Source organism: Oncorhynchus tshawytscha, linkage group LG30 (genome assembly GCF_018296145.1).
Source record: "Oncorhynchus tshawytscha isolate Ot180627B linkage group LG30, Otsh_v2.0, whole genome shotgun sequence".
Lineage (NCBI taxonomy): Eukaryota > Metazoa > Chordata > Actinopteri > Salmoniformes > Salmonidae > Oncorhynchus > Oncorhynchus tshawytscha.
In genome coordinates, this window is record NC_056458.1 from 31,348,136 (window position 1) to 31,368,322 (window position 20,187).

The 20,187-nt window shown below is 41.3% G+C and overlaps 1 protein-coding gene across 5 annotated transcripts in view; it reads right to left on the reverse strand.

The window, feature by feature from the left end:
* Positions 1-1,239: 1,239 nt before the first annotated feature.
* The window catches only part of LOC112228428 (HMG box transcription factor BBX), a 51,276-nt gene continuing 32,328 nt past the window's right edge, over positions 1,240-20,187 (reverse strand). For 3 of the 5 annotated variants that reach the window (XM_024393742.2, XM_024393743.2, XM_024393744.2), the window contains exons 5-17: positions 15,503-15,704; positions 15,307-15,374; positions 14,935-15,015; positions 14,558-14,638; positions 14,086-14,166; positions 13,890-13,970; positions 12,031-12,808; positions 11,737-11,869; positions 10,746-10,897; positions 10,452-10,541; positions 9,749-9,964; positions 9,376-9,568; positions 1,240-5,809 (exon numbers count right to left, since the gene is read on the reverse strand). In XM_024393742.2, the coding sequence (XP_024249510.1) occupies positions 5,731-5,809; positions 9,376-9,568; positions 9,749-9,964; positions 10,452-10,541; positions 10,746-10,897; positions 11,737-11,869; positions 12,031-12,808; positions 13,890-13,970; positions 14,086-14,166; positions 14,558-14,638; positions 14,935-15,015; positions 15,307-15,374; positions 15,503-15,704 (2,235 nt within the window). In that variant the 3' untranslated portion in view covers positions 1,240-5,730. The remainder of the gene's footprint in view (positions 5,810-9,375; positions 9,569-9,748; positions 9,965-10,451; positions 10,542-10,745; positions 10,898-11,736; positions 11,870-12,030; positions 12,809-13,889; positions 13,971-14,085; positions 14,167-14,557; positions 14,639-14,934; positions 15,016-15,306; positions 15,375-15,502; positions 15,705-20,187) is intronic. The other 2 variants (XM_024393745.2, XM_024393746.2) reach the window with 2 other exon arrangements.

Consider the following 20,187-nt stretch of genomic DNA (forward strand, 5'->3'; position numbering starts at 1 on the left):
ATTTTTATTTCTACTTTGCACATTCTTCCATTGCAAAACTACCATTCCAGTGTTTTACTTGCTATATTGTATTTACTTTGCCACCATGGCCTTTTTTTGCCTTTGCCTCCCTTATCTCACCTCATTTGCTCACATCGTATATAGACTTGTTTATACTGTATTATTGACTGTATGTTTGTTTTACTCCATGTGTAACTCCGTGTCGTTGTATGTGTCGAACTGCTTTGCTTTATCTTGGCCAGGTCGCAATTGTAAATGAGAACTTGTTCTCAACTTGCCTACCTGGTTAATATAAAGGTGAAATAAAAAATAAAAATGATGGCAAGTGGCCCAAGTCTTGAGGCAGCAAAGCATCCCCAAACCATCACACTACCACCAACATGCTTGACTGTTGGTTTGAGGTACTTACTGTGGAATGCAGAGTTTGGTTTTCATCAGACCTAATAGGACCCATGTCTTCCAAAAAGTTCCCCTTTTCACTCATCTGTCCATAGAACATTCTTCCAAGAGTCTTGATGATCATCCAGGTGCTTTTTGGCAAACTTGAGTCAACTTTTTAGATGAATTGGGTCCCGATATGTCTGGCGAAAACCAAACACCTCATACCAACGGTCAAGCATGGTGATCGCTGAGGTAAAGCAGTTCTACATGAAAGTGGGCCAAAATTCCTCCACAGGGATGTGAGAGACTAACACAAAGGAAGTGTTTGGTTGCAGTCATTGAGTGTAAGGGGGAAATAACTTTTTCACACAGGAGCATTGGGTGTTGTATAACTTTGTTAATTAAATTAAGAATTATCAACATTGTGTTATGTTCCCTTTATCTAATATTAGGTTTTGATCTGAGAACATTCAGAGTCAGAAATATGCAAAAATAGAGAATCAGAAAGGGGGCAAATACTTATGGCACTGAGGTTAGAGATTACGCTATAGCAGGGGTAGGCAACCCTGTTCCTGGAGTGTCACAGCTACTACAGGACTTTGTCTCAACTAGGCACCACACTGAGCTACTTAGCCAATTGATCAGTTCAGTGATTGCTTAAATTCAACACACCTGGTCAAGTGCCTGCTGCACACCAGAACCAGGGTTGCCTGTGCTATAGGGTTCAAAGCTTTTTCAAATAGATGATTTGCGGTCCAATGCTTTTTCAAATAGATGATGCCGTGCTGCAATAGAATGCTTATGGTTACTTTAGGAATTGTTCAACAGAATCCAGTAATCACATGTTGAAGAGACTGCTGATGTACAAAAGGTTTAATACAGGTTACTTTAATAGGTGTTCAAGGAATAATAGTTGCGTCAGCAGACAGTGTTATGACATACGACTCAGTGGAAGGGGCTGAGGGCGATGGCTAAGGGATCCCTCACTAAGCAGGTGCTTCAGTAAGGCAAGGCTGCATTGAACAACTGGGCTGTAACAATCAAGTCCATACATGTCATGATACAGTACTATTGACATAAATAAGATCGAGCACACATTGTACAAACTATCAGAGGAAACATACTTTAGATCTGGCGTCACCTCTTCACAAGAACAAAAAGGGAAGCTGTGATCTACATTCCTGTAAAGGGAGAACATTTATATAGTCTTTTTTATCTGGGTGCATATTCAGTTTTTCTATTTTTGTAACTAAAGGAACAACTATAAAAAGGAAATTGTAATAAATAAACTTGAATACAGAGGATTTGGCAATTGTTCTTTGTAATTGCGTGAGTGTCCCTGGTTTCACCCTTTCCTGAAGTGAGAGCCTAATTGAACTGCAGAGAAGAAACAAAACCATCTGGGGTGACACTGTCCCTCACAATTATAAAAACAAACTCTCTCATATTACTAAAAGACATTTGCAGGTAAGTCAGAATTACTTACAACCAATGATGTACATATAATCTAGATGATTGACACGGGGAACTGTTTTGAAGCCACTGCGCCTCCATCATGGCACTCCCTCACCATTGTAAAAAATATTTTGGAAGCTAATGAAATGCATTTAATGTCTACATTCGTTTGACACGTTCATTCTATTCAGACACATGAATGCATACTTTTAAATTAAATTGTGAGAAACATCCTTAAAGTACAATTCTTTGAAAGTATTATTGTTACTGTTCCCACTACAACAAAAGGCCATGTAATTGTGTCCTTTAAATATTGTAGAATTCCATTAATTCCTATGGAGTACTGCTTTTCTGAGGAGTGCCAATATGGCTGACTGGTGGCTTCAAAACCTCTCATTGGCCAATCCATAACATCAACAATCCAGGGTTTATATACATGGTTGATTACACCTCCACAGAGTTCACAGCACAGCAGCTGACTCGTCATGAGGCCCATAGGTTGAAACAAACTATTCACCTGTGAAAACAGTCCACCATCGCATACATACACAGTAGAGTCAAGACTTGAATTGGAATTATAAAAATACAGGTACAAAATCGATTACATTCAGGAGACAGTACCAGCACAAAGGGGTATCATCTATATTTATTTTGATAACTAATCATATAGGAATTTTATAGAGGCATCTTCTAGATGTGGACCCCAGGGAAGAGTAGGTGCTGCTTTAGCAGTAGCTAATGGGAATCCTAATAAAATACTAAATACTAGTTAGAAAAGGCTGAGGGTGATACATAATGGCTGATTTTGAAGGGGTTTGTTTTCAACTTAGTTAAAGAATACTTCACTGCATAATTTCATAAGATAGACATGAATACCTGTGTAATCGTTTACATTTACCTCATGATATGGAGGAAGGCTAAAGACTCTTAAAAGGAGAATTATGTGAAATGGGGGATAAATTAAAATCTTAAGATCATCATGATATCATTTTGGTTTGGGTCATAAGGTGCAAATATTGTCTATTAAAAAGAGGCATTGAAAGGTATCAGTACAGTGTACATCATTCCCACGTGGGGTTTAAGTCTTAGGAAACCCATGAGATATATAGGATTAGTTGTGCTGATATAATACATTTGTTACCTGAAAATCTATACACCATGAAAATGCAGTGCAACTGCAACGCTAACCTTAGTTTTCAATAGAATTGTCATTAAAAGACAACTTTCCCCTTTCTTTGGCAAATGTCTGAAAACCACTTGTTATAAGCATGTACATCTCTGCTCTTTTTGGGGAAGGCAATGTCTTAATTTCTGTGAAATAACACCACTGATGTCCATCAGTGGAATAACTATGTGTAGTTTACTGCTTGGACGATTTTAGTCAGCCTTGAATTTATTCTCTCAAAACTGAAAAGTCTTACATTTTTTTTCCAAAGTTTGTTGAAGTTTCTTTTGAGCTCAAAAGTCATGTTTTAGGTCTGCTCGTTCACAGTCCGTTTGTCAGCTTTTAGGGAAGAATTAACAAATACAGCGAAGAGAGTCAGCATTGCGCATATCCCTCTACAAGTCAGCCCAATCCTGGAGGGATTTATTCCATATATTTTAAATGTATTCTACTTTGTGGCATTATAATCTCTTAGCCAAGACTAAATACCTCCATTGACAATAAGAGGGTAGAGCCTCTAAAGTTCATGCTGTGCCGACAGAACACATCATTCAGACATAGCCCAGAAATGGCAATGCAGTTGCTTTAAGAATACTAACTCAAAGAGGTAAAAACTACCTTTCTAGAAGTAGCGCACCTCATCTCAGTGCACATTTGTTTAACGGGTACAGTAAGCATAGATGCATCACTTTGTGTATGAGATTTTTCACAACAGTCTTAATCCAGTTAACTAGGCCTCAGGAAAGACCACTGAGGTTGGGAACACAAGATAAAGGAGAAATACAAAATCTAGTTCAACAGCATCATAATGCACACAACTCTTAAGTGAAGGAGAAGGCTCCAATGTAATAAGAGAAACTCGAAAAGAAAAAGACAAGGAGAGAAGTGTGATTTACTGCACAACCTAAGAAAATGAGCATTGGTCAACTTGGAAACAAAAGAGTAATAATAATATGGTAACTTCATGGAGGACATGCAATGTGAGTTCGTCATACACTACTTTCTCCATCTGATTAGCTTACACCCAGAGCATACGTCAAGAGTCCCCCACTACAGCTCACACACTGTAAGCAGAAGAACGGACACAAGGATCTGCTATCTGGATATGGAATGGATGCTAGCCTGTTCTACCTCGGTTAGAACATGCAATAAAACTTTTTTATTTTTTTTAAACAATGCGTTACAAGCAATGACCATTGTCTTGTTATTGAAATATGTTCAAAAGCTGATTGCCTAAGAGTGGACCATTACTTGGCATAAGAAAATATCAAAAGGCCAATAGGAAAAACAAAACGAGGGAAAACACATCACCCTACTAAGAAAAAGTTACATCTTAAAAGCGTCTCCTAAAATTTGTGCAGCGTCTGTTAAAAAACTCTTAGGAAACTAGTAGCACACATTTGGATTAGCCTTGAAGATGCTACGCAGACTGCAATAAGATCAAGTATTGACACAAAATGCATTTTTATCATTCAAGTATATTCAAACAGATGTAAGAATTGTGTGAATGGTTGCGTAGTGGATGGGATGGTCATCAGAAATAAAAAGCAGAGGTTGTGGTACGGTTAGGGTCGCGATGAGAGTGTTAAGGCCATGGAGAACCATTCATTCTGTTAGTAACTTTGCTTGTCATCACATTGAGCCCCACTGTAGAGGGTTGAACACCAGGTAAACAGGCAGATTAAGACTGAAAATATGCTAACCAAAGGCCTCCCATCTAAACTTAAACTCAAGCTTAAGTTTAAATGCAAGAGCCTCAATCTGTTGAGTTCAAACTGACCACCGTAGTAGCAGTTGCTAAGTTGTCGTGAAGGCTAGGGATAGATCAGTATTGAATACATGACGATGGCATCTTAATGGTTGACAGTGGTTACAACGTGCATGGGCGGCATGTAGCCTAGCGGTTAAGAGCTTTGGGCCAGTAACCGAAAGGTTGCTGGTTCAAATCCCCAAGCTGACTAGGTGAAAAATCGATGTGCCCTTGAGCAAGGCACTTAATCCCAATTGCTCTGGATAAGAGTGTCTGCTACATGGCTTAAAAGCTAATGGTCTGGAAGGTTAAGAGGTCTGCTGTATCTATAGACCACACTAAATAGTCAAATTAAAATTAAGGTACACAAGTAAGGTCTGTGTATCTTGGAACCCTTTCAGTCACGAGGACTATCTACTCAGGCTGTGTTAGTTTAAGTTCAAGCATGAAGGTGTGAGGGAAAACAATATCTTACTCATCCTACGTCGAGGTATGCTAGGTGGAATCTTTGCGAAACAGTGTGGTTGAAATGGAAGATGTTATCGTACGTGTGTAAATTTCCTTTCTTTTTTAAAATGCAATTTTTGTTAGCAAAACTTGACCTTTAAAATGGCGTAATATAAGACAAAGGTTACACGTTAACACAACTACCTCTAACGGAGAAGGAAGCCATGCTCTCAGGGACTGGTCTTCCTCTTCCACAGGGTCATCTAGGCAGGAGTGTCTGGGAATGAGGGGCGATATGACCTCCTACTGCCAAGGGAAGGGTTCAGGAGAACACTGAGAAGGTCAGTTCACCCACTCTTTCCCCCTCAGACCAGAGCTCTAGAGCTAGTTTCACCTCATAGGGGTCCATCAACGAGTCACATTCTGTCTCTTTCCTTCCTTCCAGGACAGGATGAGGAGTTGGAGGTTAAAAAGTTTAAACGAGCAAGCGAGCATCTATTTTGTTTTGCCGGAGGCAAGAGGCTCCTCCACTTCATTGGTCAGCGCAGGAGATGAGCAAAGGGGTCTTGGCCATGTCTTTCTTCTGGCTGTCACCAATCACATGCTGGCCTCTGAGATAGGAGGAAGAGAATAAGGTAAAGGTTAAAACTTCTTATGGCTTAGATATCGCTACCGGGATCGATATGACAACAGCCAGTGAAAGTGCAGGGTGCCAAATTCAAACAGAAATCTCTGATTCCTCAAACATACATGTATCAAGCATACAAGTATTTTACACCATTTTAAAGATAAACTTGTTGTTAATCCTACCGCAGTGTCCGATTTCAAAAAGGCTTTACGACGAAAGCACACCAAACGATTATGTTAGGTGAGTGCCTAGTCACAGAAAAACAAAGCCATTTTTCCAGCCAAAGAGAGAAAAGCAGAAATAGAGAAAATTAATCACTAACCTTTGATGATCTTCATCAGATGACACTCATAGGACTTCATGTTACGCAATACATGTATGTTTTGTTCGATAAAGTTCATATATACAGTGCCTTGCGAAAGTATTCGGCCCCCTTGAACTTTGCGACCTTTTGCCACATTTCAGGCTTCAAACATAAAGATATAAAACTGTATTTTTTTGTGAAGAATCAACAACAAGTGGGACACAATCATGAAGTGGAACGACATTTATTGGATATTTCAAACTTTTTTAACAAATCAAAAACTGAAAAATTGGGCGTGCAAAATTATTCAGCCCCTTTACTTTCAGTGCAGCAAACTCTCTCTCTCCAGAAGTTCAGTGAGGATCTCTGAATGATCCAATGTTGACCTAAATGACTAATGATGATAAATACAATCCACCTGTGTGTAATCAAGTCTCCGTATAAATGCACCTGCACTGTGATAGTCTCAGAGGTCCGTTAAAAGCGCAGAGAGCATCATGAAGAACAAGGAACACACCAGGCAGGTCCGAGATACTGTTGTGAAGAAGTTTAAAGCCGGATATGGATACAAAAAGATTTCCCAAGCTTTAAACATCCCAAGGAGCACTGTGCAAGCGATAATATTGAAATGGAAGGAGTATCAGACCACTGCAAATCTACCAAGACCTGGCCGTCCCTCTAACCTTTCAGCTCATACAAGGAGAAGACTGATCAGAGATGCAGCCAAGAGGCCCATGATCACTCTGGATGAACTGCAGAGATCTACAGCTGTGGTGGGAGAATCTGTCCATAGGACAACAATCAGTCGTATATTGCACAAATCTGGCCTATATGGAAGAGTGGCAGGAAGAAAGCCATTTCTTAAAGATATCCATAAAAAGTGTTGTTTAAAGTTTGCCACAAGCCACCTGGGAGACACACCAAACATGTGGAAGAAGGTGCTCTGGTCAGATGAAACCAAAATTGAACTTTTTGGCAACAATGCAAAACGTTATGTTTGGCGTAAAAGCAACACAGCTCATCACCCTGAACACACCATCCCCACTGTCAAACATGGTGGTGGCAGCATCATGGTTTGGGCCTGCTTTTCTTCAGCAGGGACAGGGAAGATGGTTAAAATTGATGGGAAGATGGATGGAGCCAAATACAGGACCATTCTGGAAGAAAACCTGATGGAGACTGCAAAAGACCTGAGACTGGGACGGAGATTTGTCTTCCAACAAGACAATGATCCAAAACACAAAGCAAAATCTACAATGGAATGGTTCAAAAATAAACATATCCAGGTGTTAGAATGGCCAAGTCAAAGTCCAGACCTGAATCTAATCGAGAATCTGTGGAAAGAACTGAAAACTGCTGTTCACAAATGCTCTCCATCCAACCTCACTGAGCTCGAGCTGTTTTGCAAAGAGGAATGGGAAAAAATTTCAGTCTCTCGATGTGCAAAACTGATAGAGACATACCCCAAGCGACTTACAGCTGTAATCGCAGCAAAAGGTGGCGCTACATAGTATTAACTTAAGGGGGCTGAATAATTTTGCACGCCCAATTTTTCAGTTTTTGATTTGTTAAAAAAGTTTGAAATATCCAATAAATGTCGTTCCACTTCATGATTGTGTCCCACTTGTTGTTGATTCTTCACAAAAAAAATGCAGTTTTATATCTTTATGTTTGAAGCCTGAAATGTGGCAAAAGGTCGCAAAGTTCAAGGGGGCCGAATACTTTCGCAAGGCACTGTACATCCGGTGATTTTGCAGAGAGCCACATCAATTTACAGAAATATTCATAATAAACATTAATAAAAGATAAGTGTTAATCATGGAACTATAGGTCCACTTCTCCTTAATGCAACCGCTGTGTCAGATTTAAAAACATGTTTACGGAAAAAGCTAACCATGCAATAATCTGAGTACAGCGCTCAGACACAAAAACAAGCCATACAAATATCCGCCATGTTGTGGAGTCAACAGAAGTCAGAAATAGCATTATAAATATTCACTTACCTTTGATGATCTTCATCAGAATGCACTCCCAGGAATCCCAGTGCCACAATAAATGTTTGTTTTGTTTGATAAAGTCCATAATTTATGTCCAAATACCTTTTTGTTGTTCACGCATTTAGTTCACAGATCCAAATTCATGAGGCGCGATCACTAGGTCCAGACGAAAAGGCAAAAAGTTCCGTTACAGTCCGTAGAAACATGTCAAATGATATATAGAATCAATCTTTGGGATGTTGTTAACATAAATCTTCAATAATGTTCCAACTGGAGAATTCCTTTATCTTCAGAAATGCAATGGAACGCAGGTCGCTCTCACAGGAGCGTGCGTGATCAGCTCATGCCAGACACCTGGTTGAAAGAGCTCTCATTCCCTCTTCCTTCATAGTAGAAGCCCGAAACAAGGTTCTAAAGACTATTGACATCTAGTGGAATTCTTAGGTAGTGCAATATAACCCCATAGACACTGTGTATTTGATAGGGAATGAGTTGAAAAACTACAAACCTCAGATTTCCCACTTCCTGGTGGATTTCTTCTCAGGTTTTTGCCTGCCATATGAGTTCTTTTATACTCACAGACTTCATTCAAACAGTTTTAGAGACTTCAGAGACTTTTCTATCCAAATATACTATAATTTGCGTATCTTAGCTTCTGGTCCTGAGTAGCAGGCAGTTTACTCTGGGCACCTTATTCATCCGAGCTACTCAATACTGCCCCCCAGCCATAAGACGTTTTAACAAATCAAGGTCTGTACTTTTTGTTCTTGGAAAAGACTTGTGGTGTGGCATTTGTGTTGGGCCAATGGTTTGTTGTCTGGTTAGTGAAGACATGTCAAACTCAATTCCTGGAGGCCCGTGTGTCTTCAGGCTTTGGCTCCTCCGTTGTACTTGATTGGTAAATTAAGGTAATTGATTAGTTAGGAACTCTGCACCTGATTATCTTGGTTACAATTGCACACAAATTGAAAGGTAATAATTGTATTTATTTAACCTTTATTTAACTAGGCAAGTCAGTTAAGAACAAATTCTTATTTACAATGATGGCCTACCCCGGCCAAATCCTAACCAGCGTCTGTAGTGGTGCCTCTAGCACTGAGATGCTGCGCTACTTGGCAGCCCTAATAAAACATGGCACATTCAAAGTGTACAGAGAAAATTTTAAACACAGGGGGTTTCAAAAAGTTTAAAAGCATAAGAACCTTGAAGCAAAGGTGCATCCCATGTCATATATTTAAGTCTTCCTACCTGTGAATGTTCTCCATGGCTGCCACCTCTGCAAGGGCAGCCAGGCTGAAGAAGGCAGGCAGGTCTTCAGGTGCACTGCTCCTGTCCGCTTCCTCTTGCTTGGATGCGTTGTAACACCCTGTTTCATTGCATAAAGTATCTTGGGATAATGGCTTGTCATCCTGCTCCGGGGTCAGGTCCCTGGCTTTGTCCTCTGTGTTAAAATGGACCAAAGAAGATAATTCAAAATGGTATGGACAGAACAACGCTCGTTGCTACCTGGTCTCTGTAATTTGTAATGGTTAAAAAAAACATTTGGCATTTTCTAGCTCACATATTTAAATCCAATATATTTGATAATGTGCAGAATAAACTATTAGGAAAGACCATTCACCTTCGGCTGGGGATACCCTGCCGTCGGCCGAGCGCACCAAGTGGGTGATCTTGCTCTTCCTGGCCTTCCTTTTCTGGCTGCCCACTGGCACACTAGGGCTAGTTCCCATGGCTTCTGGGTTCAGCGTGGCGGTGGCACTGGGGGCTGGGCTCGGCTTTGCCTTGGTGGCATAGGCAGCCGAGTCTAACATGGGGGAGTCACTACGCATCGCTATGTCTGAGAAGAGAGGGGAAACATGGGGCACAGTTCTTTTTTTAAAGAGCCATTCCTTTTCAATAAGGATTTCAGAATTCTTCCACTCAAATTCTAACTTGAGATCTGGGCACCAAACATCAAAGTAAATCATGAATTGACTGAAAAAATGGTTTTGTCTGAAACCCTGTTCTGCTAGATGGCATGCATAGGATATTACTTTTTCATTTACGCTAACAACTAAAGAGAGAATGTTTTAAATGTGTCTAAAATCAAAGTGTCTAGATTTACTGTGTCAAGTGATCTTTTAAAAATAATGGCTTTGGTATGAGGTAAGCATATGGTAGCAGGGGTCATAATGCAATATAAGCGTATGGTACTTACATGGTCCATTTTTACATTGAGTAATGTATCCATTGTCTCCAACTATATGTAAATATCATGCCAAGAACATTCACAACTGGATTAAATAGTGCACACACATATTACATTACATGATGCTCTAATTCACCTTTATCCAAAGTATTGGGCTTCTTCTTTTTCTCCTTGTAATTGCTAACAATCTTGTGGAATAAAGTATTTTTCTGAGATGGAGATTGACCTGATATAACAAAAAAGAAACAAAAAGTGACCAGAGAATGGCATGCAATGTTAAATGGTAACAAGGTCTTTTTTTTTGTCACGAGAGAGTGGTCAGGTTTCTGAAAGTGAGGAGCAAAATGAGCAGTATGGGGTATGGATGGGAATAGGGAGTTAAAACATATTGAAACCTTTGGTGAACATTCCGGTGACATTTTCTGCTCACCCTTGGCAGGTTTCGGAGGTTGTTCCTCCGGTGCGGTACTAATGTCAGTTTTCTTCTTGGTGACGACGGTGCTCTTTTTGTCGAATGTCAGAGGGCTGTACTGCGGCAGGCTGTTGAACTTCTTCTCAAACTCCTCCTCTAGTTTCCCCAAACTGCAAAGGTGATACATGTTGTTGATTAGATACAGGAGGAACATGCCCACAGCCATTTTCCCGGCCTTCATCATGCGGAAACACAGTGCCATTTGTTTGTCCCCGTTGATTTTTATATTTCTATAGAAATGCCAAAACAATAATAGCTTTTTTCCAAGTTCCCTCTTGCTGTTTCAAGAATGCTTTGATCAGATAAGTAAGCTCCACTGTTGCTATGTTTCAATTATTGAGTGGTGGGAACTTTTTTTTGTTGTCTACTTTTCTTAAACCGAAGAGGAAACAAAAACCGAAGATTGGTTCATCAGCCTAAGAACTGGCTCATTATCCAAGAAGGGCTTGAATTAAACATTCACTTTTGGGAACCCCTAAAACTATTAATGGGCTGAACAAATCTTAATATTCTTAATGCTTATAGAGGTGCCAAAATGAAAAACATCAAACACTTATGGGGTGCCCATAACTTAAACTGAGCGGCTATTTGCTCTCTCTTCAGGGGTTCCTCACAGGAAGATGTTAACTTGGACACAGAGGACTCCATCACACCACAAAGAAAGTGGAGCTAGTGATGAAATAGACACTTTTTATTTCAGTATTTGTCATCATCCAACAATTCACTAATAGAACAGACTTGCAGCGTAAATTCAATGAGCAACAAGCCACGAGTGCACATAGCCAATCTTCCGTCACTCACTTCAATAACAACAAACGTGAATCCTTGCCTGACGAATATGCCCCTTGAGAAATGGGATTATTGTCTGTTCACTATATTCTGCTCCCACTAGTGATCTTTCAGTGATAAGGGTAAATTAGGGTAAATTGGTCTTGGACAGACAACTCACCCTGGCGCGGTCTCGTCTTTGGATTTGGACTTCTTAAGCTTCTTGAAATTACTGGGTCCCATCTGTGAGAAAGCCCAGGTCTCGTCAATCCAGCCTCCTTCATCAGATGCACTTCGAAAAGAACCTCTTTTGCCTAATTAACACGCACACACATACACACACACACACTTACTTTAGAGTAGCCACCAGTAAAATTAAGTTAAAACCCTGGGTCTTGCTCGGAATGGGCATAAATCAGCAGCATATTAAGATAGTAATTGTGGATACAGGGCAGGGGGGGTTACTAATGCATACCTCTGTCCACGTTGGCCCTCAGTGAGGTCAGCATCCCTTCCGACACCAGGGTCTTGTACAGCGCCCCCTTGCAGCTTCTCTCAGACTTTCTGGAGCCACACCCCTCTGCGTTGGCCTCCAGTTCCCTCTCCCCGACTTTGTGCTTGATGTGCGGGGGGCTGGGAGGGGAGGTGGGCTCCTCCATGCTGCTGCTAATATTGGCCTCCATCTTGGGGCTTGCTGGATTCACCACCGTCTCCACTGTCAATGGAAGCTCTGTGCGTCCGTCGTCCTCTTTGTCCTTCACATTTCTCTCATCTTCCTTAGCCTTCAGGGGCCTCTTGGCTTTGGGCTTGGCCCTCTTTTTGGGTGAGCTGGACTCTACCAGAATGGTAACGGCGGCGGTGCGAGCCTTCTTCTTGGGCATATCCTCCTCGGCATCGCCCCAGGCCCCTTTAGCCACGGCTTCGATAGTGTAGAAGAGGCTCTCCAACTCCGACTCGGATGAAGGTCGCTTCTTGAGGGTCTTTTTGGGTGAGCCGGGACCAGGGCTCTTGTCTTTGTCCACCACTTTGGGCGGCTCTCTGGTGCTGGCGTCTTTCTTCCTTTTGATTATGGCTGCTTGGCCTCTGAGCAGCAGGAGACTAGCATCGGTCGGCATGGAGGAAGATGGGGGAAAGGAGAGAGGAAGATCAGGGGTGTTGTCCCCAGCCTCCTCTACCACAGTCTCAGTTTTGATGTGTGGGGTGCAGGTATCGTCCTGTGTCTCCATCTTCCCTGCCTCGGAGGCCAAGCACATCTACACAAAACAAAACAGTTCACATGCAATCTTTGGACAATAAAATCGACGAGTTGCGTGGAAGATTAAACTACCAACGGGATATTAAAAACGAACATCGTATGCTTCACGGAGTCGTGGCTGAACGACGACAGCATACAGCTGGCTGGTTATATGATGTACCGGCAGGATAGAACAGCGGTGTCTGGTAAGACAAGGGGCGACAGTCTATATATTTTTGTATACAACAGCTGGTGCATAATATCTAAGGAAGTCTTGAGCTATTGCTCGCCTGAGGTAGAGTATCTTATAATAAGCTGTAGACGACACTACGTACCGAGAGTTTTCATCTGTATTCTTTGTAGCTCTTTACATACCACCACAGTCAGAGGCTGGCACTAAGACAGATTTGAATGAGCTGTATTCTGCCATAAGCAAATAAGAAAACGCTCACCCAGGCGGCGCTCCTAGTAGCCAGGGACTTTAATACAGGGAAACTTAAATACGTTTTACCACATTTCTTTCCACACATCTAGCATGTTAAATGTGCAACCAGAGGGAAAATAACAAGATGCTTCTAAACGTCTTCTACCCCTAAACCATAAGACTCCTGAACATCTAGTCAAATGGCTACACAGACTATTTGCAGTGCACTCCCCCTTTACACCACTGCTACTCTGTTGTCATCTATGCATAGTCATTTTAATAACCCTACCTACATGTACATACTACCTCAAATAACCGGTGCCCTCGCACATTGATTCTGTATCAGTACACCCCTGTATATAGTATTGCTAATGTTATTTTACTGATGCTTTTTAATTACTTGTTACTTTAATTCATTATTCTTATCCGTATTTTTTAAAACTCCAGTTGGTTAGGGGCTCATGAAGTAAGCATTTCACTGTAAGGTGAAATTTTGCGCATTGTATTCGGCACATGTGACTAATAAAATTTTATATGAAACTAACATTTCAGTAGTCACATCGATGTGAAAGTGATGGAGCTACCTATGAATCATTTCGACTGTAGGGTATTTCAAGAGTTCAATAGTTTCAAAATGGACTTAAATGGAACCTTAATGAGGGAGGGCCTGCAGTACCTCAGCAAGCTGGAAGAGAGCGGACTGGCCACACTGCTTTCCCTCTGGTGCAGTCGACTGGCTCGAATCAGAGGAGATCTGCTTTGTGTACACAACAGAGGAGAATTAGACAATACATCATAAAAGACAATACAACAGCATTATAGAGTATGTAGTAGTATGGAGTGGCAGACTTGAGACAGTGTAATGACTATACCTCTGCCAGTTGAAAAAGAGGGGACTTGACATTGGCAGTGGGTACGTCAGGCTTTCCCTGCTGTGAGGTTCCAGACCACATCTGAGGAAAAAGGTGAATGAGAAAATGGATAAGATCCTGGGCTTATGCATGTTCATATTTGTGACTTGTATATTTGTACTAAACAGTATAGTATGGTTATTAGAGAGTAAATGCTTTCATTTGTGCCCTCCCTTAAGGCATACCCGCACTGGGAATAGCCAATAGTGTCAGTATTTTAATTTTGTTGTTGTGGATTTCAGTAAGCAGGAAGATATCCCACTCAGTTTAAAAACAAACTACTTAAGAGTGCATTACAATAGCATGTAGAATGATTAAAGTCCATATATATGCAAGTATGCTTAGCAGTTGGCAGATCGCCTATAAAAATGTTACAGGCCAATAACATTGAGCTAAATCATGTGTAGACAAGCCTTTCCCTGAGAATACCCACTTCAGCCTGGTCACCCCAACTCAAGGGCTTCCCTTTGCCCGCTGTGTCCATTAAACTCGGCTGACGCGTGCTGGAAGAGATCTGAAAAGGGACACAATTGAGGGTTGGCTGACCCATTTAAACAGGAATGAGCCTCACTTCCTTGTGCCACCATTTTAGGGAATGGTATAATTTTATGTGATGTTTTAGGTATTGTAAGAGCAAACCAAACCATTTATATGCAAATAGACAATACATCTAATGTAGGCTATTTTCGATACACATGCGCATATAGGCAAATCTATAAACTGTTGTATCAGAGGGTATTTGCCGTAACAGCCCTATGTAATAGTTACAAGAGGTTAAAGAGAAAACATTCCCATTTCAGGTGGTTTTACCTCAGCAAGTTGGAATAGGGAGGATTTATCAGGGTACTTAGTGACATCTGTGGCTCCAGATTGTGATGAGCTGGAGGAAATCTGTGGAGGTTCAATTCACACATTCAGCATAAACATTTGAATAATGTGATCTTCAAATTTGTATCTCACAGTGCTTTTACAACACATGTGAGAATTACTTAAGTGCCTCAGATATATTTCCACTAAAACTATGATTTCTAGATTAAAATTGTGCTATAACAACAAGGATAAACTCACTAGACTGGGCCTTTTCATAAATTGTCTCAAAGACCCTTAGATAACCCTCTGAAGTCCTCCGGTGGTTAATTTTTGCATTACAGTCCAGGATATAGTGGATATGACATGACATACCTCTCTGGCAGTAAGGGCATGCTCCCCAGCCAACAGTAGCATGCTTAGGCCACCCATCTTCGTGGGATCTGGGAAGGCACAAAATAAAATCTAGTTAGGATATATTTTTACAAATTTGACATTCATTTAGTGGCAGCTATGCCGAGACATGACATATTTTATTAGCCTTTTTACCAGAAATGGAAACTTGACGCACCTGCCATGGCGAAATTAAGCTGTGGTGTGCTGTCAGTCTTGGGCAGTTTCTTGGCAGTGGCACAGCCCTTAGGGGAGTTGGAAGGGAAGGACCACACTTTATTGCGGGTGTTGCTGACAGTGTGGCAGGGGCTCTTGACTGGCTTGTTGGTGGCAGGGCACCACTTGTAGCCCGGGTTAGCCTTCATGAAGGCATCCTTGTACTGGAAAACGACAACGCCAGAAAGGTTATCAGCAAAAGCACACAGGAAATAATACATACTATAGCAAAATGCAGCATTTACTGAAAAACACAGTGGAGGCTCAGAGGAGGATGGGGAGGACCTTCCTACACAGTGAATTTGATACAAATTGTGAAACATAGATTAAACTATAATAATAAATATGAAATAATATTATACATCAAACATACATACATGTATACATGTCACCAAATAATCAATGGAAAAAACACTGTTTTGCAATGAAGGTCTACAGTAGCCTTAACAGCACCTTCTAGGGTAGCCGGAGGGGATTTTCCATCCTCATCTGGGTACATTGAATCCAATACAAAACCTAGGAGGCTCATGGTTCTCACCCCCTCCCAAAGACTTACATTCCCCATGAAGCTGGTTGAGAGATTCCAAGAGTGTGCAAAGCTGTCATCAAGGCAAAGGGTGACTACTCTCTGTTCCAGACGTCCTAGACGACCAATTCTCATAGCTTTTAGCTGTACCCTTATCCTACTCGTCCTCTGTTCCTCTGGTGATGTAGAGGTGAATCCAGGCCCTGCAGTGCCTAGCTCCACTCCTATTCCCCAGGCGCTCTCTTTTGATGACTATTAACATTAGAAGCCTCCTCCCTAAGTTTGTTTTATTCACTGCTTTAGCGCACTCTGCCAACTCGAATGTCCTAGCCGTGTCTGAATCATGGCTTAGGAAGACCACCAAAAACTCTGAAAATCTCCATCCCTATCTACAACATTTTCAGACAAGATAGAACGACCAAAGGGGGCGGTGTTGCAATCTACTGCATCCGTAATGGGTCAGCGGTCAAACGACCTCCACTCATCACTGTCAAACGCTCCCTGAAACACTTCAGTGAGCAGGCCTTTCTAATCGACCTGGCCCGGGTATCCTGGAAGGATATTGACCTCATCCCGTCAGTAGAGAATGCCTGGTTATTTTTTTTAATGCCTTCCTCACCATCTTAAATAAATTTAGAAACACGAACAGATATAGCCCTTGGTTCTCTCCAGACCTGACTGCCCTTAACTTCTTCGATATAGGGGGCGCTCTTTTAATTTTTGGATAAAAAAACGTTCCCGTTTTAAACAAGATATTTTGTCACGAAAAGATGCTTGACTATGCATATAATTGACAGCTTTGGAAAGAAAACACTCTGACGTTTCCAAAACTGCAAAGATATTATCTGTGAGTGCCACAGAACTGATGCTACAGGCGAAACCAAGATTAAATTTCAAACAGGAAATGCCCCAGATTTTGAAGGCGCTGTGTTCCAATGTCTCCTTATATGGCTGTGAATGCGCAAGGAATGAGCCTACACTTTCTGTCGTTTCCCCGAGGTGTCTGCAGCATTGTGACGTATTTGTAGGCATATCATTGGAAGATTGACCATTTTACACTACATCTACCAGGTGCTCGCTTGGTGTCCTCCGTCGCAATTATTGCGTAATCTCCAGCTGCGTGTATTTTTCCATTTGCTTCAGAGGAGAAACCCAACTGCCACGAATTATTTATCATTGAATAGATATGTGAAAAACACCTTGAGGATTGATTCTAAACAACGTTTGCCATGTTTCTGTCGATATTATGGAGTTAATTTGGAAAAAAGTTTGGCGTTGTAATGACTGAATTTTCGTTTTTTTTCTTAGCTAAACGTGATGAACAAAACGGAGCGATTTCTCCTACACAAATAATCTTTTTGGAAAAACTGAACATTTTTATTTATTTTTTATTTTTATTTTACCTTTATTTAACCAGGCAAGTCAGTTAAGAACACATTCTTATTTTCAATGACGGCCTGGGAACAGTGGGTTAACTGCCTGTTCAGGGGCAGAATGACAGATTTGTACCTTGTCAGCTCGGGGGTTTGAACTCGCAACCTTCCGGTTACTAGTCCAACGCTCTAACCACTAGGCTACGCAGCTGCTATCTAACTGAGAGTCTCCTCATTGAAAACATCCGAAGTTCTTCAAAGGTAAATGATTTTATTTGAATGCTTTTCTTGTTTTTGCGAAAATGTTGCCTGCTGAATGCTAGGCTTAATGCTATGCTAGCTATCAATACTCTTACACAAATGCTTGTGTAGCTATGGTTGAAAAGCCTATTTTGAAAATCTGAGATGACAGTGTTGTTAACAAAAGGCTAAGCTTGTGAGTGAAAATATTTCTTTCATTTCATTTGCGATTTTCATTAATAGTTAACGTTGCGTTATGGTAATGAGCTTGAGGCTATGATTACGCTCCCGGATACGGGATTGCTCGACGCAAGAAGTTAACTTCTCTAGGGTAAGGGGCAGCATTCGGAATTTTGGATGAAAAGCATGCCCATATTAAACTGCCTTCTACTCGAGCCCAGAAGATATGATATATATAATTGGTAGATTTGGATAGAAAACACTAAAGTTTCCAAAACTGTTAAAATAGTGTCTGTGAGTATAACAGAACTGATTTGGCAACCTGAGAAAAATCCATTCAGGAAGTAGGTTTATTTTTGGTTTTGTATTTTCAATTCAATGCCATTACAGTATCCATTGACTTAGGACTCAAATTGCAGTTCCTATGCCTTCCACTAGATGTCAACAGTCTTTAGAAATTGTTTCAGGCTTGTATTCTGAAAAATGAGGGAGTAAGAGCAGTCGGAATGAGTGGACCCTGCCGTGTAAAAGAGCTTTTTCATGCGCGCGACCGAGACAGTGCCTTTCTTGTTTACCTTTTATATTGACGACGTTATTGTCCGGTTGAAATATTATCGATTATTTAGTCTAAAAACAACCTGAGGATTGAATATAAACATCGTTTGACATGTTTCTATGAACTTCACAGATACAATTAGAATTTTTTTGTCTGCCTGTTTTGACTGCGTTTGAGCCTGTGGATTACTGAAGAAAACACACAAACAAGAAGGAGGTTTTTGGATATAAAGAGACTATCGAACAAAAGGAACATTTATTGAGTAAATTAATGTCTTCTGAGTGCAACCATATGAAGATCATCAAAGGTAAGGAATTAATTTTATCTCTATTTCTGACTTGTGTAACTCTTTTACTTGGCTGGTTACTGTTTGTAATGATTTGTCTGCTGGGTTATGTTCTCAAATAATCGTAAGGTATGCTTTCGCCGTAAAGCATTTTTTAAATCTGACACCGTGGTTGGATTCACAAGAAGTTAATTTTTAAACCTATGTAAAATATGTTTTGTTTTATGAATTTTTACAATGAGTATTTCTGTATTTGAATTTGGCACTCTGCTAGCGTCCCACATACCCTAGAGAGGTTAACCAACACAAAAACATCCTATGGCGTTCTGCATTAGCATCAAACAGCCCCCATGATATGCAACTTTTCAGGGAAGTTAGAAACCAATATACACAGGCAGTTAGAAAAGCCAAGGCTAGCTTTTTCAAGCAGAAATTTGCTTCCTGCAACACAAACTCAAAAAAGTTCTGGGACACTGTAAAGTCCATGGAGAATAAGCACACCTCCTCCCGCTGCCCACTGCACTGAGGATAGGAAACCATCGATAAATCACCACCGATAAATCCACTATAATTGAGAATTTCAATTAGCATTTTTCTACGGCTGGCCATGCTTTCCACTTGGCTACCCCTACCCCGGTCAACAGCACTACACCCCCCACAGCAACTCGTCCAAGCCTTCCCCATTTCTCCTTCTCCCAAATCCTGTCAGCTGATGTTTTGAAAGAGCTGCAAAATCTGGACCCCTACAAATCAGCCGGGCTAGACAATCTGGACCCTTTCTTTCGAAAATTATCTGCAGAAATTGTTGCAACCCCTATTACTAGCCTGTTCAACCACTTTTGTGTCGTCTGAGATTCCAAAAGATTGGAAAGCTGCCGCAGTCATCCCCCTCTTCAAAGGGGGTGACACTCTAGACCCAAACTGCTACAGACCTATATCTATCCTACCCTGTCTTTCTAAAGTCTTCGAAAGCCAAGTTAACAAACAGATTACCCACCATTTTGAATCCCACCGTACCGTCTCCGCTATGCAATCTGGTTTCAGAGCTGGTCATGGGTGCACCTCAGCCACGCTCAAGGTCCTAAACGACATCCTAACCGCCATCGATAAGAGACATTACTGTGCAGCCGTATTCATTGACCTGGCCAAGGCTTTCGACTCTGTCAATCACCACATCCTCATTGGCAGACTCGATAGCCTTGGGTTCTCAAATGATTGCCTCGCCTGGTTCACCAACTACTTCTCTGATAGAGTTCAGTGTGTCAAATCGGAGGGCCTATAGTCTGGGCCTCTGGCAGTCTCTATGGGGGTGCCACAGGGTTCAATTCTTGGGCCGACTCTCTTCTCTGTATACATCAATGATGTCGCTCTTGCTACTGGTGAGTATCTGATCCACCTCTACGCAGATGACACCATTCTGTTTACTTCTGGCCCGTCTTTGGACACTGTGTTTATAACCCTCCAGGCAAGCTTCAATGCCCTTACA